Source organism: Microcebus murinus, chromosome 27, assembly GCF_040939455.1.
Source record: "Microcebus murinus isolate Inina chromosome 27, M.murinus_Inina_mat1.0, whole genome shotgun sequence".
In the NCBI taxonomy this organism is placed as follows: domain Eukaryota; kingdom Metazoa; phylum Chordata; class Mammalia; order Primates; family Cheirogaleidae; genus Microcebus; species Microcebus murinus.
In genome coordinates, this window is record NC_134130.1 from 7,484,206 (window position 1) to 7,494,049 (window position 9,844).

Consider the following 9,844-nt stretch of genomic DNA (forward strand, 5'->3'; position numbering starts at 1 on the left):
CCGCGGTGGAGGGTGCGCGCGGGCCAAGCCACGTGCGTGCGTGCGTGTGCTGGCCGGCCTGCGGGCGCGGGCGCGTCCGGCGCTCGAGTCTAGGCACTGGGGGTGCAGTCTCGGCTGTGGCTTCCTTTTTAAATCTCCCCAGGCTGTGGCGCAGGCGCGCGGGGGCCGCTGGGGGCGCTGGCTCAGCTTGGGCCCGGCGCTCGGGTCCCGCGCGCTGGCTCCTCCCCGTGTCCCCATTTCACAGACGAAGATCCCGAGGGTCAGAGTGGCTGAGTCACTTGACCAAGGTCACACAAAGGCCGGGCTAGAATCTCATCAAATTAACTGAATTTTAATCAGTTAACTAAATTCAATGACTATGGGAAAATATCATTGATCCCGCCAAGCAAGTACTATGACTATTAATAGCCAAACACTATTTTAGTTCCTTCCCTTAATTGCATATGTCAGTGGTTCCCATTCCTGGTGATTTTGGACCCCCACCCTACCCCAGCCCGGGCATACTTGGCAGTCTGAAGACACAGTTTCGGTTGTCACAACTTGAGGGAGGGGATGCTACTGCCATCAAGTGGGTGGAGACCAGAGATGCTTCTCAACACCGTCCAGTGCACAGGATGGCCCCCCACACACAGAATGATACCCCCTACCCCTCGTCAATGGTGGGAAGTGCAGAAGCCCGCTTCTACGCTGACAGTAATGAGTGGATGACCGGGATGATCCATGAGGTTTTGTCGGAGAGAGGTCCCTGCCGCCTCCTCACTTCCCCTCCGATCTCACAGCCCCGTTGAAATCTGATGATTTATTTCTCTTTATAAAATCAAATAAGTATAAGGAACTAGGTCACAAATAGTTCAAAACAAAACACATTTTTTTTTTTTTTGAGACAGAGTCTCGCTTTGTTGTCAGGCTAGAGTGAGTGCCGTGGCGTCAGCCTAGCTCACAGCAACCTCACACTCCTGGGCTCAAGTGATCCTTCTGCCTCAGCCTCCCGGGTAGCTGGGACTACAGGCATGCGCCACCATGCCCGGCTAATTTTTTTATATATATATCAGTTGGCCAATTAATTTCTTTCTATTTATAGTAGAGACAGGGTCTCGCTCTTGCTCAGGCTGGTTTCGAACTCCTGACCTCGAGCAATCCGCCCGCCTCAGCCTCCCAGAGAGCTAGGATTACAGGCGTGAGCCACCGCGCCCGGCCCAAAACAAAACACATTTAAAATGAAAGTCACCCACTTTCCAGTTTGCAGAGCACTTTGCTGTCCCTCAAGAGGAGAGTTCTTGTCCTTAGTCCCCATTTACACATGAGAAACGGAGGCCCAGCCGGGCAGAAATGAGCCATCCCCAGTGGGTGGCATCTGGAATCCATTCAGAGGCTGTCCTCACTGCTCTGTCACGTTTTGGAGGCCAAAATGAATCAGTAACAATTTGGGGAGGGGGTGTCTGACTTCGGGAGTGGAAGGTGAAAGGAGTGGGGTACAGCCTGCAGGATGGGGTTGATCTGGGCATTGGGATGAGGTGAGCACAGCGCAGGGCACCTTAGCATTGACCTTCCAGACTATGGGTGCTCAGCCACCCACGCTGAGGAGCTGATCACGCAAACGCTGCCCAGCGTTTGCACAGAGACATCCTGGGACAACTGCCATCCCTCTTATAGAAGAGCAGAAACTCTGACACCACCACATATCCACGTGCCGAAGACTGGACAAACAAACAACAAGGGGTGGATGAGAAGCACAAGATGTGGTCCAAAGAAGGAAGCCGGGGGCACGCTGCTTAAAATAATATATTTTTTAAAATACAGACACCTGCAAGGGATGAAATAACAAACAGCCATGTACCTGCCACTGAGATGAACACATGTCTGCATTTTGTTACATTTGCTTCAGGAGCTTTTTAAAAAGATGAAACAGAAGAGCCTGTTTTCCCTCCTCCTCATACACATCCTCCCTTCTGCCCCAGGGCAGATGCTCTGACAAGAAAACAGGTATTCGGACACTTTCCTGAATTTACTCCCAACATGAATATACCCATACTTAATGCACAACTGGTCCCTTTGCTTATTGTAGTAAAATATATACATAACACAAAACTTACCATTTCAACCATTTTTAAGTGTTCAGATGGGAGGCATTAAACACATTCACACTATTGTGCAACCATTACCACCCTTCATTGCCAGAACTTTCTCGTCTTTCCAAACTGACGCTCTATCCCCATGAAACACTCACTCCTCACCCCCTTCCCAGCCCCTGGCACCCAACATTCTACTTCCTGTCTCTGTGGATCTGACGCCTCCAGGGACCTCAGGTGAGTGGAATCACACAGGACTTGTCCTTCTGTGTCTGGTGTCTCTCACTGAGCACAATGTCCTCAAGGTCCGTCCATGCTGTAGCCTGTGTCAGAATTCCTTTCCTTCTTAAGGCTGAATAATATAGTTGACCCCCGAACAACACAGGAGTTGAGGCAGTGACCCTGTGCAGTCAAAAATCCATATACAGGCCGGGCATGGTGGCTCACGCCTGTAGTCCTAGCTCTCTGGGAGGCCGAGGCGGGTGGATTGCTCGAGTTCAGGAGTTCGAAACCAGCCTGAGCAAGAGCGAGACCCCGTCTCTACTATAAAAATGGAAAAAAATTAATTGGCCAACTAAAAATATATGCAAAAAATCAGCTGGGCATGGTGGCGCATGCCTGTAGTCCCAGCTACTTGGGAGGCTGAGGCAGGAGGATCGCTTGAGCCCAGGAGTTTGAGGTTGCTGTGAGCTAGGCTGACGTCACAGCACTCACTCTAGCCTGGGCAACAAATCAAGACTCTGTCTCAAAAAAAAAAAAAAAATCCACCTGTAATCCTAAGCACTCTGGGAGGCTGAGGCAGGAGGATCACTTGAGCTCAGGAGTTTGAGACCTCCTCTCTACCAAAAAAGAAAGAAAGAAAAATTAGCTGGGCGTGGTGAACCCTGTAGTCCCAGCTACTTGGGAGGCTGAGGCAGGAGGATCGCTTCAGCCCAGGAGTTTGAGGCTTCGGTGAGATATGGTCACACCATCACACACCAGTCTGGCAATAGAGCAAGACTCTATCTCCAAAAAAAAAATTAGTTACCAATAAATAAATGAATAATCCACACACATATATCTTGTAGACAACATAGTAAAAAAAAAAATCCACATGTATCTTTTCACTGCCCCCAAATTTAACTACTAGCAGCCTCCTGGTGACCGTAAGCCCTACTCACAATGTAAATAGTTGGTGAACACAGATTTTGCGTGTTATATGTGTTATCTACTGTGCTGTTACAGCAAAGTAAACTGCAGAAAAGAAAATGCTATTAAGGGCCAGGCGCGGTGGCTCACGCTTGTAATCCTAGCACACTGGGAGGCCTAGGCAGGTGGATCACTCAAGGTCAGGAGTTCGAAACCAGCCTGAGCAAGAGCAAGACCCTGTCTCTACTAAAAATAGAAAGAAATTAATTGGCCAATTAAAAATATATAGAAAAAAATTAGCCAGGCATTCCTGGCTCCATTCCTCCCAGTAGCCCCAGCTACTCGGGAGGCTGAGGCAGAAGGATTGCTTAAGCCTAGGAGTTTGAGGTTATTGTGAGCTAGGCTGACGCCATGGCACTCTAGTAGCCCAGCAATGGAGTGAGACTCTGTCTCAAAAAAAAAAAAATGCTATTAAGAAAACCAAAAGGCAGAGAAAATAGATTTACTGTTCAAAAGTGGAAGTGGGTTGTCCTAAAGGTCACTGTCCTCGTGGTCTTCACTTTGAGGAGGAAGAGGAGGGTGGATCTTGCTGTCTCCTGTGTGGCAGAGGAGGAAGAAAATCCAAATAGAAGTGAACCTGCACAGTTGAAACCCAAGTTTGCTCGGGGTTGAGTGTATCCCACTGTGTGGACGGACCCCATGGTGTTTACTCATTGACCCAAAGACAGACACCTGCGCTGCTTCCACCTTTTGACTGTTGTGAATCATGCTGCTATGAACATGGATGTCTAAATATTAATTCCTGTTTGTACCCTTTATATTTAAAAATTATAGCTGGGCATGGTGGCTCGTGCCTTTAGTCTGAGGAGGCTGAGGCAGGAGGATCACTTGAGGCTAGGAGTTGGAGACCAGCCAGAGCAAGATAGTGAGATCCTGTCTTCTTTTTAATAAAAAAAATTATAACTACATATACTATTACTATATGCACAGAAAAAATACAGCAACATTGTCATTGATAAAATGGATATCTGGGCATGGGATGGGGATCACAGGGACATTGTTCTGTCACAGCCACCACAGCCACCTGCATTCTGTTGTTGGGTTATTATTTAGTGTACAGGTGCCCAGCAGACTCTGAGCTCCAGGAGGGTTGGGGGTGCATCTCTCTTGGTCATTGCTGGGACGGTACAAAGCTCGAGGCCTGCTGGAAGGACGGTGCCCAGTGTGTGTTTGATGAATGCACGATTTTCACTTCCCACGATCCACTGCTCGGTAACAGAGGCTGGCAAACTTCCTCTGTAAAGGGTCAGGATGTAAATATTTTTGGCTTTCCTGACTGTAAGGTTGCTGTGACAACTGCTCCATGGTGTTCTTGTAGCTGGAGAGCACCAGACAGTGTATGTAGACAAGTGGGCATGGCCATGTGCCAATAAAACTTTATTTAAAAACAAGGAACTGGCCATGCTTGGTGGCTCATACCTGTAATCCCAGCACTTTGGAAGCCTAGAGTGGAAGGTTCCCTTTAGGCTGGGAGTTCAAGACCAATCTTGTCAATATAGCGACATCCTGATCTCTACCAAAAAAAATTTAAAAATTAGCTGGGCATGGCAGTGTGTGCCTGTAGTCTCAGCTACTCAGGAGGCTGAGGCAGACATTTGCAGTTCCATTTTCTTTTCTTGTCTTTTCTTAAGACAGGGTCTCACTCTGTCACTCAGGCTAGAGTGTACTGGCATCATCATAGCTCACAGCAACCTCAAACTCCTGGGCTCAAGAGATCCTCCTGACTCATCCTCCCGAGTGGCTGGGACTACAGGCGTGAGCCACCATGCCCGGCCTGTTACCTTTCCAATCAGAAAAATATTTCCTTTACTTTTTTTCTTAAAGACTGTGATCCTGGGCTTGGACCAGTGGCTCACACCTGTCATCCTAGCACTTTGGGAAGCCGAGGCAGGAGGATCACTTGACCCCAGGATTTCAAGGCCATGGTGAGCTCTGACTGCACTGCTGCAGTCCAGCAGTGTGTGTAATTCTGGTGTCAGACACTCCCCATCCCCATCCCCTGCGCCACTGATTTGCTGTGCGCCCTTGAGGAAGACACTTGCCCTCTCTGAGGCCCGGTCTGCAGGCTCTGAAGTACCAGCAATAACAGCAAGTGCTTGGCTCACACAGGCAGAGCCAAGGGATGTTTTGCTTCATCAATTAGCTGACATGTGTAGGGGTGGGAGTGGCCACCCCTTAGAGGAGGAAGCTGAGGCTGGAAGGTAAATCCCATGGCTGCACTGCCCACCTGATGGCACTGTGCCCTTGGCCACTTTTGGGGATGGAGCCCAGGTTACACCTAGGTGACTACTGCGAGGCCACAGCTTGGCCAGAAACTGGGAGGCCCCTTATCTCCTGGGGCACCGGAGTTACAGAGGAGGCCTCCGGCTCAGGGCACCACGAGGTGGAGGAAAGGTCCTTTCCTCTCAGGGTCCGTGTGGTCAGCGGCAATTAGAGTGGCCTTCAATAGTCCCTATGTCGCAAGCACTCTGCCGGCTCGCTTCCCACGGCGCTGGGCAGCTGTGCTCGTTTCAGGGCCCAGAAAAGAGGGAGCCTCGGCGGGGAACCAGAGGTCTACGGTCCCCCAGCACAGGTCCGCCCCGGCCCGACCTGCCCTCCTCCGGGTCCGCCCTCGCCCAGCCCCGCCCCCGGCCTGGTCCAGCCCCGCCCCCGGCGCGGCCCGTCCCCTGGCCCGGTCCAGCCCCGCCCCCGGCCCAGAAGGCCCTGCAGGACCTGCCCGCGCGCCCATCCGAGTCGGGGCGCGCAGTCCAGCCGCACCATGAGCGACCCCACCGCGACCCCCATCTTCGTGCCGGGCGAGAACTGCAGCCCCGCGTGGCAGGCGGCGCCCGCGGCCTACGACGCGGCGGACACGCACCTACACATCCTGGGCAAGCCCGTGATGGAGCGCTGGGAAGCCCCCTACATGCACGCGCTGGCGGCCGCCGCCGCCTCCCGAGGTAGCCTGCTGGGCGGCGGGCCGGGGTCTCCAGCGCGCCCTGCAGCCGGCGCGCACCAGCCTGTGCTCCTCGCCCGGGAGGCAGCGCGGCCCCGGAGGGAGGGCTGCGGGCGCGGGGCCTGCACACATTAGACGACCCCTAAGCACCGGGAACCTCCTCTCGGGGGAGCGAGGACCCGCGCTCCAGATGGGACCGCCTGGGTGCTCAGACGCCAGTCCCTGGTGGAATCAGCCGCAAGCACTCCGTCTGAGGTCGGGGCAGGGGCAGGGCCAGCGGTGGGAGCATGCCCAGCCTGTCCCGCGCCGGCCGGCCCCGTCCCTCCCGCGCTAAGAATAGACCCGTGAAAGCTGAGCGCAGGGAGACGTTTGTCCCCAGGGTGGCCCGAGTCCAAGGGGTGCAGGGGCTCCCCAGCGCCAAACAGACCCCTCTCTGGGCCGGGCCTAAAGCATTCCCACCTGGCAAACGGGGACATCCAGGGTCAGGTGCAAACTGGGGCTGAGAAAGTCCCCGTCTGTGGTCCAGGGAGGACCCGCCCCTCCCCCAGACTTTTTCAAGGCTTGCCTGGACCGGCTGGGATGGAGGGGACAGAAAAGTAACCAAATCAAGAGATAAGGGCCACCAGCACAAACAGCACGGGCCAGGGCTCAAAGTCCAAGGCTCTGCCCCCCCCCAAGAGCTGGGACCAAACGCTACTATCCTCTGGCAGCCCTGGCTGGCTGCTGCCCAGGGCCCACTCACTCCTGCCTGGCGCTGTTGTGTTCTGCCCGCCTCTGCCCGTGCTGACCCAGCCACCCTCGGGTCCTTGTGGCAAATGTGACTCACAGCCAGGGCCCAGGCCTGGGCCCCCATCTCCAGGCAGCCTCCTGTCCCAGGCCTAGCATGTGATGCTGGCACCCTCTGTCTGGCAGGGGGCCGCGTCCTCGAGGTGGGCTTCGGCATGGCCATCGCAGCCTCGAAGGTGCAGGAGGCCCCCGTGGAGGAGCACTGGATCATCGAATGCAATGACGGCGTCTTCCAGCGGCTCCAGGACTGGGCCCGGCAGCAGCCACACAAGGTGCCCCCTCCTTGGGCCCAAGGCCCTGCACCCCAGACCAGGTTGGGGGTCTGGGGCAGCCACAGACTTGGGAGACATAGTTTCCTCCCTGGGGAGTCTCTGCCCCTCCCTTTCTGCAGGCGGGGGATCCTGGGGACCACTCTGACCCTCAGTCTTCTCTTTTCTTCCTCTCTTCTCCAAGGTTGTCCCTTTGAAAGGCCTGTGGGAGGAGGTGGCACCCACCCTGCCAGACGGTCACTTTGATGGTAAGGGGCACCTATCACAGGGATATGCTGGCCCTTCCACTCTCATCCCGTCCCCTCCTTTGCTCGCAGAGGAACCTTCTAAAGAATGTTCCTCTCTGATCTGTCCTCAGAGGGGTAGGGGGGACAGAGCCCAGGTGGGTGAGGACACGTGAGGACGCATGTTGAGGGCCTGGCACATGACAGGTGATGGACACAATGCGTAGACCTCAAAGTACAGCCTCTAGGGTTCTCCAGCCTGTGCTGCCTTTGCCCGTCCTGGGTGAGGGGGCAGCCACTGAGGCCAGGCCTCCTGGCCCAGCCCTGACCTGGTGGCTTCCACCCCTGTGCAGGGATCCTGTATGACACATACCCGCTGTCGGAGGAGACCTGGCACACACACCAGTTCAGCTTCATCAAGGTGGGGCTTGGTCAGTGCTGTGGCCCTGACCCTGAGTGGGGTGGGGCACCGAGTGGGACACGTGCCGTCCTCCCTCTTTTGTCCCTGACTTGCTGGGAGGCAGGAGGCCCACCCCTCAACCCCGGCCTCCCGCCTGACCAGCGTCTGTTCCCCCAGAACCACGCCTTTCGCCTGCTCAAGCCAGGGGGTGTCCTCACCTACTGCAACCTCACCTCCTGGGGGCAGCTGATGAAGTCCAAGTACTCGGACATCACCACCATGTTCCAGGTGCCACCTCCCGGGGTCCTCCCCCCACCTCACAGTGACCTGGGACCAGCTGGGGAGGGACCACAGGCCTTGGGGGCTGGTCCCTTGGCTGGGCTGGACCGTGGGAGAGTCTCCACTTAGGAATCGGGCAGGGCCCTCTCCAGGTCACCCACTTCCCATGGCTCCCTAGGGCCTTCCCTCTGGCCCCCTGTACCCAGGACGTGCCCTCACTGGCTGAGCTGTGCCTCTCCCAGGGCCTCTGCATACCCTGCCCTCTGCCCGGCAAGGAGGTGCAGGGAGCCCCCCTCCGAAGCCAAGCTCGGTGCAGAGGCCTGTGCCATGCGGAGCCCATGCGTTATTTCCCATCATGACCCTCTGCTCTGCCCGTTGCCCTGGTGAGGATGTAGAGAAACACAGGTGCCCGTGGTGGGCTTGAGTCCTAGGGCCCTGATCCGGGGCTGGGGCTCCTGGACAGCTGGGACATTCCCATCCACACCCGGCCTGCCCGAGGGTCTTGGTTCTCGCAAACGCTCTCTGATGAGGGGTGGGCACTGGGTGCAGTGTGAGCACCCCCGGCCCTCAGAGGTGACCTGGCTGCCCTCCCGCCAGGAGACGCAGGTGCCCTCGCTGCTGGATGCGGGCTTCCGGAGGGAGAACATCCGCACTGAGGTGATGGCGCTGGTACCACCAGCCGACTGCCGCTACTACGCCTTCCCCGAGATGATCACGCCCCTGGTCACCAAGCACTGAGCTCACCACCCTGAGGTCTCTGGACTTCTGGACAACCCCGTGTCACCCCCACTCAGTGCCTTGGTGGTCAGGCACCTGGGACCTGGCCTCTTGCAGCCCCAGGCCGTGTCACTGCAGGGAATGCTGCCGCCACCCTCCCGGGGCCTCAAGGGTGAAATAAACGCTGCCACTGGGTGTGGCCCGTCAGTAGTGAATGTGCAACTGCTGCTAGTCACTCCTCCCTCTGCTCAGACAAACAGAAATCTGTCAGAGCAGCTTGTTCTGGGCCTTGGCCACCCCATCCTGCCATGGCGAACATGGCCACATGATGGCCACCTCCTCCTGGGTAGCTGTGACCCGCTGATGGAGTCGGAGATGAAACTACTTGCCTGCCCGCAGCCGGTGTGCAGGGAGGGTCTGGGGGCAGCAGCACCAAGGCGAGTGGGAGTCATGATCCACCGGGACCCTCGGCACCGGAGCAGCAGGGCACCATCTGAGCCCCCACAGCCAGGGCACCACCTACTTCAAAGTCACTTCCTCTCCTCGCCCACGGGAGCTGGGCGCAGTGTGGCCCTACCCCAGGGAACACCCTGGCTGCCACCTGCCCCGAGCTCTGCACCTCCACTGACCCGCCCTTGCCCTGTGGCTCTGCATTCAGGGCCCTCAGGCCCTGGTCCCTGGCATGGGCTGTTCCCTCCGCCACACACACTGTTCCCTGAGCATCCCCTCAAGGCTGCCCTTCTAGGGGTGGGCATGGCACCTGTGCCCCCACCAGTGTCCTGGGTGCGCCTGCCCAGCCTGATCAGTGGTAAATGTTGGTCACATCCGTAACGTGCAGCCACCGATCTGCAGAATCGGGATGTCAGGCCCTGAAGTTGGGAGGACCAAACGTTTGTTGAGTAAATACACACCCCTGATGAGGATACAGACTCCATGGGTGATGGGTGGGGAGGAGGCAGAGCCCGGGCTCTCCCCAC

At 56.4% G+C, this 9,844-nt stretch overlaps 1 protein-coding gene across 1 annotated transcript; it reads left to right on the forward strand.

Moving 5' to 3' along the window:
• Nucleotides 1-5,931: 5,931 nt before the first annotated feature.
• On the forward strand, nt 5,932-9,082 carry GAMT (guanidinoacetate N-methyltransferase). The gene is made up of 6 exons (XM_012745805.3): nt 5,932-6,196; nt 7,105-7,250; nt 7,432-7,495; nt 7,825-7,892; nt 8,049-8,159; nt 8,748-9,082. Exons 1-6 carry the CDS (start codon nt 6,016-6,018, stop codon nt 8,886-8,888), a joined length of 711 nt encoding a protein of 236 aa, XP_012601259.2. The 5' UTR covers nt 5,932-6,015; the 3' UTR covers nt 8,889-9,082.
• Nucleotides 9,083-9,844: the final 762 nt, after the last annotated feature.